This window comes from Zingiber officinale, chromosome 8A (assembly GCF_018446385.1).
Source record: "Zingiber officinale cultivar Zhangliang chromosome 8A, Zo_v1.1, whole genome shotgun sequence".
Lineage (NCBI taxonomy): Eukaryota > Viridiplantae > Streptophyta > Magnoliopsida > Zingiberales > Zingiberaceae > Zingiber > Zingiber officinale.
The window spans coordinates 59832069-59844764 of record NC_056000.1 but is presented as its reverse complement, the minus strand read 5'-3'; the positions used below and the strand labels follow the sequence as shown (position 1 = coordinate 59844764).

General features: G+C 33.4%; 1 protein-coding gene across 3 annotated transcripts in view; it reads right to left on the bottom strand.

Annotated features, from left to right (window-relative positions):
* Positions 1-2318: 2318 nt before the first annotated feature.
* The window catches only part of LOC122009204 (phospholipase SGR2-like), a 38879-nt gene continuing 28501 nt past the window's right edge, over positions 2319-12696 (bottom strand). For 2 of the 3 annotated variants that reach the window (XM_042565273.1, XM_042565272.1), the window contains exons 14-23: positions 12475-12586; positions 12259-12368; positions 12019-12091; positions 8041-8143; positions 7749-7842; positions 7591-7653; positions 7433-7481; positions 7238-7338; positions 2822-2868; positions 2319-2741 (exon numbers count right to left, since the gene is read on the bottom strand). In XM_042565273.1, the coding sequence (XP_042421207.1) occupies positions 2501-2741; positions 2822-2868; positions 7238-7338; positions 7433-7481; positions 7591-7653; positions 7749-7842; positions 8041-8143; positions 12019-12091; positions 12259-12368; positions 12475-12586 (993 nt within the window). In that variant the 3' untranslated portion in view covers positions 2319-2500. Of the gene's footprint in view, positions 2742-2821; positions 2955-7237; positions 7339-7432; positions 7482-7590; positions 7654-7748; positions 7843-8040; positions 8144-12018; positions 12092-12258; positions 12369-12474; positions 12587-12696 lie in introns of those variants that run through there. The other variant, XM_042565274.1, reaches the window with a different exon arrangement.

Here is a 12696-nt window from a genome sequence, read left to right as displayed (position 1 = left end):
GAATGAATTTGAATTTAAATTTGAATTTTATTTGAAAAAAACCCACTCACTCTAAAACGATCGATTAAAAACTAATTCGATGACTGACCTTTCTTTACCTTATTAGGAATGAAATACTAGAGCACCTAAATTTGAATTTAGTAAAAAAAAACTCTCTCACCCTTGTCAATTTGACATTATCTAACGTGACCATTAGAGGTGAATGAATTTGAATTTATTCTCACAAAGATATTTAGTTGGTTTGAGGGTGATATATTTATTATAATGAGATAAGAGATCAATTTTTGACGGACGTATGTTTTTCGAAAAAAAACTCTCCCACCTCTAACGAATTTGGTGATCAATTATAAATTGATTCTGTGATTTACCTCCTTTCATCTAACTTGGGGGTGAATTGTGAGAAGTGTATAAGGTGAACATAATCATCTTTTGTTACATAAGCGAATGAATTTGAATTTATCCCCATGCGATGTTAAATTGGATAGAGGACGACATTTACTTTAATGGGGGCAAGGAATTAATTTACTTTAATAGGGGCAAAGAATCAATTTATTGCGGACACATGTCCACATAAGAAAAAAAAAAACCCCTCTCACCTTCTAACTAATTTGGCGATTGGCTATAAGCTGACCCGTGATTTACCTCCATTCACATGACCTAGAGATGGACTGAGGGGGCGATTGAGTGAACGTAATCACCTTTTGGTACAGTGAATGAATTTAAAATTTTCCTCATGGGATGCCTAATTAATTAGAGGGTGACATATTTGCTACAATCGATTAAGAGATAGATTCCCAGCTAGCACATATCTTGGGAAAAAAATCCCTCTCACCTGCAATCGACTACAAGCTGATCCTATGATTTACCAGTCTTTTTTTTTTCCTAAAGGATAACAGCCAAATATTCCATTATATCATTCAAAAACTTAGACCATCTCCAACGCTCAAACCTATTTTGGTGCACTTTCGACACCAATTTGATGTCGTTTGAGCACAATTTTTTTTTTCCAATTCCAACCAATACATACCATTTCCTACATAAAAAGAATATTCTTTAAAATATTCTATTTTTCCATCTTATAATTTATTATTCAATATACATATTAATTTGTTAAATATTTTTATTACGGTAATAATTACTATTAAAATTATTTTAATAATTTTATTGTACATAATAACTAATTTTTATGTTATTATGTTTTTAATTACAAGAAAATAAAAATTAGTATTTTTGTAATTTTGTTAGAAATAATTTAATAAACATACTAATATTTAAAGAAATGACCAATATTATAAATTTTAATATATTTATAATCTTAGTAAGATAACAAATATTTTAAATATTACTTATTTAAGTTAATAATTAATATAAATTTATAATATATAAAATTTACATAATAAATTAAATTAAATTAAATAATATTAATTTATAATATTTAAAAACATTTTAAATATAAATTTAATATTATAATATATTATATTTAAAATAAACCGTACTTGCACCATTTTGGTGCAAGTGAACAGTGCAACACCAAGATGGTGCTGCACTGTTCACTTGCATCATTTTGGTGTAAATTTTAAGGTTTCTATTGGAGGAGATTTGATGTTCCTTTTACACCAAAATAGTATAAAAATGTACCGATTGAAGATGGTCTTACAACACATCATGCATCCACTAAAATTAACACCTCTACCTTTCTCAATGCCAAATTAGCTATCTTATGTGCCCATACATTCTTAGCTCTTCCAACACAAAAATGTGAAGTAAATCACTACACTACAAACTTATCTAACTCGGTCTTTATCATCATGAGTAGTTTTGGAGTCTACTAAATGGGTTGCGTTCTTTTCCTACATATGCCAATAAAATACTTTCAAATTTTCACAAAATATGACAAGGAATAGAAAACTCAAATGTAAAAAATTCAGCCTGATAGGTTAATCCAGTAGCATCTCGCAATCATAAGTTGCACTAGTCCATAGAAAAGGCTGCTTTTTGTCAGAGGGCCTTGCACCATTTTTCTCATCTTACATGAACCAGAAAAACAAAAAACATGCGAGAACACACTTGTATGGCAGACCATCAACCCAACCGCAAATAGAACACAAGAATAACATAAGATATAACCATGTGTTCTTCTGCTTGATTTCAGTTTAACAGTTTGGGAAATCTGTGATCCCTGCTTCCATCTTGTAAACCAAAACTTTACTAAATATATCACTCCATAGCTATACTGAGAAATGTCTTGTACAAGGTGGATTACAGTTTTATAGATTATGTAATAATTATTTAATTTAAAATAATAGAACCCAAGAATGTCGGAGGTTTGAATATGTGCGTCAACACATAACCAATTAAATTGTACCCACACTTACTTCCATATTATCTCTAAAATTCAAAAAATCAGATCAGCAAAACACAAGTTCATGCTACATTTCGAGAAACCAAAAAATAAGTAAACTTTACTCACTCATTTTACTGATAGATAAAGGCCAAAGAACTATCTGGAAACATTCTTCACTTCCCTTGAGAATTCCTTGATAGAATATCTGTCAGAAAATGTCAATGGGGTCTCCTCAGCAATGATATCTCGCTCGTAGAACAATTTTGTTGGCACTCTTTGACTGCTCGGACCACTTAGATTAGTTGTCTCTCCACTACTTGTATAAGGCTCTTCAGGAATATCACGATATAAATGATTTAAAATAAAAAGAGCAGTGTCCTTATCACGCCAGTAATTACTGAAAGAAGCAGACTGCATTAAAACCATTGAACAAAAAGAATCATTCAATTGAGAGGTACGAGCATCATTAGTCCTTACGTGTGTGACTTCATAACTGATAGGTATGGATGCCGAAATGTTATATCCTACAAAATCAAGAAGGTGCAACCACCAATAATCTTAGCTTTTGATAAACACATTGGATTAATCACTTGAGAAGGCTCTGCAGAACCTAGAAGAGTAGTTATTGCTAAGGTAGAAATATTTGTAAAAAGGTTTTGCAAGCATAGAAGCATGGTTATTCAAGGTTTTAAAACAAGCATATAGGCGGATTACTGTCAAACCATTGCATAACGCTAATGAAAAATGAGGACACATGTGCAAGTGCATATCGAGTACATGTTTTAAAAATGGTTATTATAATGACAATAATGTATAACATCACATGTCTATATATGAGTTTACATATAATATATCATCAACTTTATTAACCTAAGCAATCATTTCAATAAAAGTTTACATCTATTACATAAAAATTAAATTAATCATTTAATTTAGCATTTCTAGTAAATATTATGTACATTCATCTAAGCAATACATATCACACAAATCACACAACATATCAGATGTAAGAATGCATGTTAACCAACCTCTGCAATTTATAGAAAAATATTACCTATTTAGTGGCAATACATAAAACTTGCTCCTGTTGGTTTAATTTAATCAATATTACCTTCAAGGGTTCAACATTGTTTAGACTTTAATGAACTAGGGAATGATTTAGCCAGCATGATACCTACGCTCATAAGCAAATGTCATAAGGGTCCCACACTGCATAAGCTTATTCAATCTTATAAGTGGCTCAGATGGAGACTTTTTGAAACAATGTTGCTAAAGGAAAATATTTTCAAAAGAAAGATAAAAATAAGAAAAATAATCAAGGCAACAAAGATATTACACAAAAAGATAATCACACTTGAATGCATTATGAGTGAAAAATAAGAAAAATGCTAATGTTTGCGTGTGAGAGAGAAAGGCGAGAGAGCCTCAACTTTTTACGCCATCATCCAAATCAGTTGTAGAAAGTGCAATTGTTTACTATAGTAGCATATAGAGTTATTTTGAGTAAATCTAAATTTTTCACATGAAGACTTCTTCAGAAAGACAAATTTTAACATGCTTTTATTGTCTGAGGTGTAATGGTCTTAAGATCGTCAACAGTTAATCCTTTTAGCAATTAATGAACAGATCCCTTGTCAAATGAATACTGGCTACTATGACAGAAACAAGCCACGAGTCTAGAACACAGAAAGTAGAAGATAGATAAACTAAGTGCCATCTCAGGCTCAACAATCTTTGTAACTATACTGAACAGATAAATCCTCCCTATCTTTTACATGTGATTCTTAAGCACAAATCTTATGCTAAACGTTCACATGCTCAATGTCTTTCATAATGCTTTTCCTCCCTATGGCAGAGTGTCCTTGTCCTGAATGTCAACAATTTCTAGTGAGTAATTGTTCTGCCTTCCTATCTCAATCTCTTTCCAGATTAGTTCCCTTCTCTAGCATCAAAATGGAAGTTCGAATGCAAGGTCTCTGTGCTATCGATCCAGGTGAAGGAATAGTATAGGAAAGTCTACATTTCCATTAGTCCCTTATATCCATTGTTTATAATGTTTTTTCAGTTTACTTTTAAGTCTTTAAGAGAAACAGATCCAGTGGAAGTTGAAATTATGGTTTCAGATGCTAATAGATTTGGGATGGGATGACCAAACTGTATCATTCTAGCTGCTGACTATGTCAGCATGGGTAAATATTGTTGGGACATTATTCCTTCCTTGTGGTGAGGTCTAACAGTGCCATAGTGTTTTTATGTTTTGGCAAAGCGCTTTAAGTTAGAAGTTTGTATTTATAATTTCCTTAAGTGTGTAGGATTACTCATGTGATTTAGGGGATTGAGGTGATAAGCTTGAGTGTGGATGATGGGGTTAACATAGATCATGGAGCCGTTTGGAGCTTCAACCTTGAGGATGGAGCTTGGAGATTGGACCCAAGGTCTCTTGTGTTGATCATTGATGTATTTTGGATTTGTTCGAGTAAAAGTGAAGGTAAAGATACAATTTAGTTTCTAGGCATGAAGTATTGTCTAAGGAGTTTTATCTAAGTGCTTATGTGACCTTGATTGTAGGTAGGTCAACCTATAATTTCTAGTACACTAAGGGTTGTTTTACCTAAGAAGACTTAGACGGGCAGTATCAATGTAAGATTACTTACAAGTTTTAGTAGGTAGACCTAAGTTGGATGAAATGACTAGGATTTTGCCAGATTGACCAAAAGTATTTATTAGCTTGCGAAGGCTGGATTTCTAAGAGTTAGGCACTAAGGGTTTTATTAAACCAACCTAAGAATAGAAATTACCGTCAATGATAAATTTAAAAGTGTTTTTGGTGATTCTTTTGACATTAAAAGTTGCATAAAAATATATTTATTACTCCTCTATCATTCTTGAAGTGTAAAGAGAGCTTTGAAAGGTTAAATCAAGGTTTCATCCTTGTTTGAAGCTCCTTCAGTAACATTCTTGTCACTTGTGGGTTAGATTTTCATCTACTTTAGTGAGAGGCGAGGCTTTCCATCTAGACTTAATTCTTATATTATTTAGAGAGGAAGAAGATCAAAAGTGCCATCGCTAGAGGATATCTAGCACTGGGTCGAATTTTTTTAGCTTGCTGAAATGCCATTTTGTTAAGGTTCCACCCGTGTTTAGAATATATTTTTTTGATCGAGGTTTCATCCTCATGAGATTTTATCTTGTGTGAAAATCTCATTCTTTTACGTTGAACTCTTATGCCCAAGAGGTTTCATCTTCAATGAGGATTTATCTTCAGTTTGTGAAACTTTTATCTATTACCTCATTTTAAGGATGAAAAGTGGATTCTATTAGCGGTGACACACCATGCACGACAAAAGTCATAGCTGTAGAGTAAATCTCCAACCACATTATATCTTGTATTACTATTGTGTTTAATTGTATATTTATTTTGTATTGCGCATTTGACACCTTAATTGTTCATACATGTGTACATTAGATCAACAATTGAATTGAGTAGTGTTTTGCAAGAAGCAAATGTCATTTATTCAAATCCTCCCCTACCCAGGCCTATGTGATCCTATAAACATCGTCGTGCTTCCATCTTGATAGCATCAATTCAAACAGGAAGCTTCACTTCTGTCGGTTCATCGTTTAATTTAGTTTATTGATCATAGCGAGGAGACAAGCACTAAAAAATAGGGGAGGAAAAGAAGGGAAGTTACTAACTAGAGCACCAACAATAATAAAGAAGAAAGGTAATACCAAAGTTGAAGAAATTGAGATGCATCAATATTCTATACTCATCCAAATTGCAATTTAAATGCTTAATGACATAACTGAAATATAATCAAACACTGTCTTATATGAACAAAACCTAAAAAATAACAAATATTATTTCAATTCATCTTGACACATATTGTAGCATACAAAGGAGCGCCAAATGTGAGAATGACACAATACTCAGAGATGATTGACACAACAACATAAAATATAGATTACTAGTATCGAGTTTTGTTAATCTATCAGAACATTACCTTTTGACCATGTTGCCTGACATGGTATGAGATTTTAAAACATGATCTTGAGTTTTATCTCATTAAGATACTGCATGAATCTCATTTAATGCATGAGAGTTATTTTGTACTAATAAAATATAATCATTTGTTGGCATTTGTTATATTTTTACAAATTGTTGCTCTAAAATGTTAATTTCATTAAACTTTAAAAGGCAAACAAGTTAAATGGAAGGTGATTCAAACAAATTTGAGTTAATCACAACAAGCTTTGAAATGTGCCAAAGGATGTCATGTTGACATAGCATGGTGCCAAAAATTTATTGTTCAGTGTAGAGTAAAATTCGATACATAATAATACTTTAGACCTTACTTGTTTTAAGCTAGCATTTCTTTTTGAGGGAGGCATTCTTTCCCCATCGAGTGAGAGTTGCAGGGGAATCAACTTAACTTTACTATACTAACTTTGTTTATAAATCTTGAGAAGTTTAAGTCAATTTGGTGAAGCAAGGTTCTAGAACATATTTTTAAACCAGTCTCTTCTTTCAGTATTATCAATTTATGATCCATCTAGTTACACAATAATTAAAAATACACCTTATGTCCAATGGAATTGTGAGCTGTTCAACCCAATTTCTGATTTGTCCTAGTGTTTAGGTTTCCATCAAAGCCTATAAGTTGAGTGATATGAATGGTTCTACTTGGGTTTGAAAAATCATAAAGCGCAGATTAACAAGTATGGTGCAAGATAAAATAATAGTTGGCTTGCAATTTAATGGAAAAATATGGATCCTCTTCTTGCTTGGAAAGCCATGTAATGAATATAGTCCCATTATTTAATACGAGATTCATATGCAAAATTATTCATGCCTACAAACATAAAGTGAAAATAAGATCAGTTTTCCCGTACTTGGAGAGCATGATCAACTCGACCATCTTCATTGCCAGTTAGTTTTTCAATCATGAAGGAACCGTATGATCTCTCTTTTTCTTTGAATGCGTCTAAGGTGCCTACAATGTATGAATTATTAGTTAAAGCCTTTTCAGCAAACTCTACAAGTCAAAAGCATCTCAAAAATATTTCCAAAATCATATCCACATTTACCTTCATTGTTATCCTTGTTCTGTGGTTGAAACATGCTGGCTATGTTAACCTATGAAAAGAAAAATTGTCTCACTAAGCTACCTTAAAGTTGTTTGATATTAAACATATATGGTACTTGCCAAATAATGAAGTTAAAAGGAATAAATATGTGTTAATACCGTCAGAGAATTTATTTGACTCTTCAAAGTTCTAGAATGCGAAGCTATTTCTTCTGTGAACTCCTACAAGAGAATCAAGAAAATAAGACAACGGAGAGAGATTACTACAACACACCAAAATACTTAGACCTTGTCAAAAGTTATCAAGCATATCTTGCCTGAAACCCAGTATGCAACCGTTTCCCACCCCTATGATAAGGAATAATAACAGGACGCTTGCAAATGTACTCCTTGCAGATCAATGGTTCTACTCTGTATGAAAGTCCAGTCTAGATTCATCAAATATTTCTCACTTCAAAATAGATGATCATATTTTAGAACAAATAGGAGGCAATAGGTACAATATTACATGGTTGTAATTAGCTAATCGAAATACACATTCAATGCAACATTATCCAATCAATACACAGAAGAATCATCTGAAGAAAGACCAAGAAGTATTGGACAAACCTGTATGCTACAGGATCAAAAGGATGAAAAATGTTCAACATTTGTCTGCAGGCAGGAATTTCTTCAATTATTGTTTCGTCCTTCCAATAGTCGTGTCCCCTGCCTAAAGGGAATAAAGCTAGCTTTTGTTAACTGTTAATCCACCACGAGCAAATGATGCAGTGATATCTGATTGAAGATTTCACATGTAGAAATAACAAGGGAAGCAAAGTTCCATGAGGTAACACAAGCTGAAAGGAAGTTGATAGATGATCAATAGATTCTGTACTAAGACAACAACTAAAATCAATTGGAGTTGTAGGTGTAAAGAGTGGAGGGGACTAAACAAAACTCTACTTAACAATGTTTAGAAGTGGTTCAAGAGATCTAAATTTCACTAATAATATAGTCATGCATAAGAAAGGGAGCCTTGGTGCAACAGTAAAGTTGCTGCCGTGTGACCTAAAGGTTACGAGTTCGAGTCTTAGAAACAATATCTTGCAAAGTAGGGTAAGACTGCGTATAATAGACCCTTTCCACGGAATCCTACATTGGCTGGAGCTTCGTGGAACTGCCCTTTTTTTTTTATAGTCATGCATAAAGTTAGAGTTGAAGGATAAAAGTCCATGTAGCAGATCACACATACTCAAAATTAAAATGCCTCGATGACAAAGTCCATGATAGTATAGGACATGCAAGCAAGCCAATTAAGGCAGTGACATTCTGACCTGCAGACCTAATCAAGTTAAAGATGCTTTGCAAATAAAATATGCACAAAGCAACTGCATGAAGAGTACCCTTTCTAGGTAGTTGGACCTCATGCAGTACAGAGAACAAAAACTGAAAAATCCATTGAGTGGAAAAACACCACCACAATTTAAGCCAATGCAATGAGCCCTTTTACACAACTTCTGAGCCCTTAAAAAAGCAATTCTTAATTCTTACGGATTATCCATTAACTACAATGTAAAATAAGAATGTATAAAGAACAAAAAGTAAGATCATGAATATTTAAGGTTGGCTATGTATTTTCATCCTGATCTTTTTTGTCTGGTTGTACTCAATATGAAAAGCAAGATCCACGTATTTGGGATGGGATACACGGATCAAGATGTTATATAAAGCCATATTAATAATACTTCCCATATCTCTTGTAATGATGTCAATTAGAGTTCTCTTCATGATTCATTTACTCCTCCATACCTTCCTATCTACTCGAATCAGCATCTATACATGGACTCTTCACTTCTTTTATAGACATGACTGTAGGGATATTATGAGAAAAATAATCACATTCAGAAAAAGGATCCCTCCAGAGATCCTTACGAATACTGTATATTACATTTTTACTACTCTATCACATAAAATCGTTACCTTTGTTGCGTGCCCAAAGCAGTCTCGACAGCAATTTGTCTTTGGATGCAGATTTCAGCACGATCAAGTGTTCGTGCCTCTACGGTATCCACACAAACACGCTCTTCCGTTCGTCTCACGAACTCACGATTCAGAGAAAAACCACCTTCGTGGTGCTAGCCACTCTAGGAGGTTCGGCCAAGAGAGGATCAAGAGGAAGAAGAAGAAGAATCAAATTTCATCTCATGAAAAGAATTCCAAAAGCCTTTTGTACTCATCCAAGGCATACCAAAGGTTTGTGTCTCTTGTGTCTTCTTTTGATTAATGATAAATTAATCTCTATTAATATTCATTAATCTTAATGGGTTGGATTTAGTATATTGAATTAACCTTTAACCCAATAAGCCAATCCATATCCATTAACCCAATAAGCCTAATCATCTTATAATTGACTCTTAGGGTTAATACTAACAATAACCCTAATGGAAACTATGAAATAAATGACCAAATTGGTAAATGCGCCTCACATAATTGATAAATTATCCCTCTAATTAATTACAAAAGAGAAAAGGTGACAATCCTAAATTACCAAATAACTCAACAACTTTACCAAACAATAAGTTTAAAATTTAATTGGGATCAAGTTATGCTCCAATTTATTTCCTTTTCAACAACGGAAACTTGTTGGTGCAATGATGCCCTTGTGATTAGGATTCATCACAGTTTTGATAGTTTAGGTAAAAAGTTTAAGTTAGGTATCTTGATCTAATATATGTGTGAAGTCATATAGAACTTGATGTTGATATACATGGAGACTTGTAGCAACCAGGGTATGGTGACTGAATAGCTCAAGGTCTAGGAAGATCGGAGAAGGATGACATGGGCATCCAAGGGACTACGGATGAGGAGCATTGCCAAAGATACACCAAAGAGGCTTGGAAGATTGTGTGAGATGAGAGTGAGAGAACTTGTGCACGTGGGCGATGGTAGATTCACATTTAGGAGAAACTCAACTTTAAAAGTTGTCACAGTCAAAATATCAGTCGACTGGTCAATAGGAGTCGACTTAGGACCAAACAAAAACATCAAAATGTTATTTATATTTGACCTGACCAACAATCAATTGGTCAGTAGACTGCTAGAGGATTGGTGATCCCAATGGTAACATTAAGTTTATTGTTAAAAAAGTTAATTTAACGTGACTACTATAAAATAAAGTCAGGTTGACTCAACAAGTCATCAATCGATTGATCAGGTCCTAACAGTCAACTACTTGACAGAAAAGGTTGTTTCGAGGGCAAAATCAAAGTTGGAAGCTAAAAGGCTATAAACATGGGCAATGTCAACTTGGAGAAGACATGTGACTACCTCAAATATTTGTGTACTCGTACTAGAACTGTACATGAGTGTTTTCTCATTTTGTTTCTTGTGTACTTAATTTCTATTCATTGTAAGAAGAGTGCTTGTAAGAGGTTTTTCCACCTCTACTAAGGAGAAAAGTTTAGTGGTCGTTTGAGGACCTAGGCCATGGACGTAGCAATTCATGGAGGTTGTGAACCTGTTAAATCTTGGTGCTGTGGTTTTCTTTCTTATTTCTTTGAGTTTTGTTTATATTTTTTTGTGATAATATTTCTTGTAGATCAAAATAAGAATAAGAACTACGAAGATTATTCACCCCTCTCCTCTAGCCGGGCCATCCGCGTGCCTACAAAACACTACAAAATATATCCCAATTTGTTAAATTTTCATTAATTTTATCTAACAAAAAACCTCAGTTGTAAAGCTGGTGTACTAATAAAAAAGCAGATTAATTTCCATCTTATATCTGTTGATCCCCATAAAGCCCATGTGTATCAATGACAAAAATTTAGGCAGTCTAACAGAAGGCAAACAATAATAACTGCATACTATGCAAGGAGAGAACTTTTACAAGAATCGTTCATAACCAAAACCCAAGACTAGCTTTGTCCTATTTCCAGAATTCTTAACTGCATGTTATGAAAGGAGAGAGTTTTCACTAGAATCTTTTCTAACCAAACTCCATGACCGCATGCTATGAAAGGAGAGAGTTTTCCCTAGAATTTTTACTAACCAAAACTCCATGAATGGCTCTCTCCTATTGCCAGAATTCTTACATCTACTTATCAAATTTGAAGTACAGAACAATGTACAATGATGATCATCAGCATACAAAAGAAAAAGGTTCACACCAGCATAATGAAGAAAACAAGCTTTCCCTGTAAGCAAAAAAAAAAAAAAAAACAGAAAAGTATAAATGCACAACATAAGCTTTTGGCTGAAAACTATCTCATTGCCAGAATTCTTACATCAACTTATCAAAGTTGGAGTAAAGAACAATTTAAAATCATGATCATCAGCATACAAGAGGTTCAAATATTGAAACAATCACTTGAGCAAGTTGGCAGCATAATCAAGGAAACAAGCCTTCTCTACGAGGAAAAAAACAGAAAACTGACAAAAAGTACAAATGGGCAACATAAACTTTTGGCTGAGAACTCGATCCTTGGTTTAAAGAACTATAATGCAAAGAAATGTTATTGATACTTCACCCACCACTAAGTTTGAGGTGGCTTCTCAATATAGCATGAAACAATAACTAGCATGAGAAGCATGCATTTTGCATACCTACTCCTATGCGGACATTTCGTAGGGCAAGGAAAACACCAAGAGGTGATCCAACAGCAAAAAATGTATCAACCTGATAAGAAAAGACTAATATAAATATATATGTATTAGTAAGTTAAGACAAAAATAAACAATTCAAATGGATGTACAAATGCAATACAAAATCATGTAGAGAACCAAAAATCCATATCCATCAGAACAGTTATGGTATATGAAAGATAAAAAAGCACACAATTTTACCTTAAAATCAAGCTTGGTATATTTGATAAGAGGTGTATAACTCTTTGTTTTAACATTTTCCTCCTTGGACAATGTTCCAGATGATAGACTAATAGATTCAACTAATTTTCCTGCCCATCGTTCACAGAAAATAAAACAATAAAAAAAAAAGAAAAAAAGATGAAGAATGTCATGACTATTCTGAGCATTAACAAGAAAACTAAAAGTTGGGCTTACCTTTGGCATGACAAATTTCATTGCTTGCAGGATTCCTTGGGTTGGTCTTAAAGTAAGTTGCTGACTGATGAATCTTTTCAAATCCTGCAATTTTCATTCTAAGGGACTTCACCTGTTAAATATATTTTTGGAAATTGAATCACTACCCAAAAGAAATAAGAAAATAATATAATTCAGGCATGGATTTATACTCAGCTAGAAGACATGATGAAAGGTGCTATT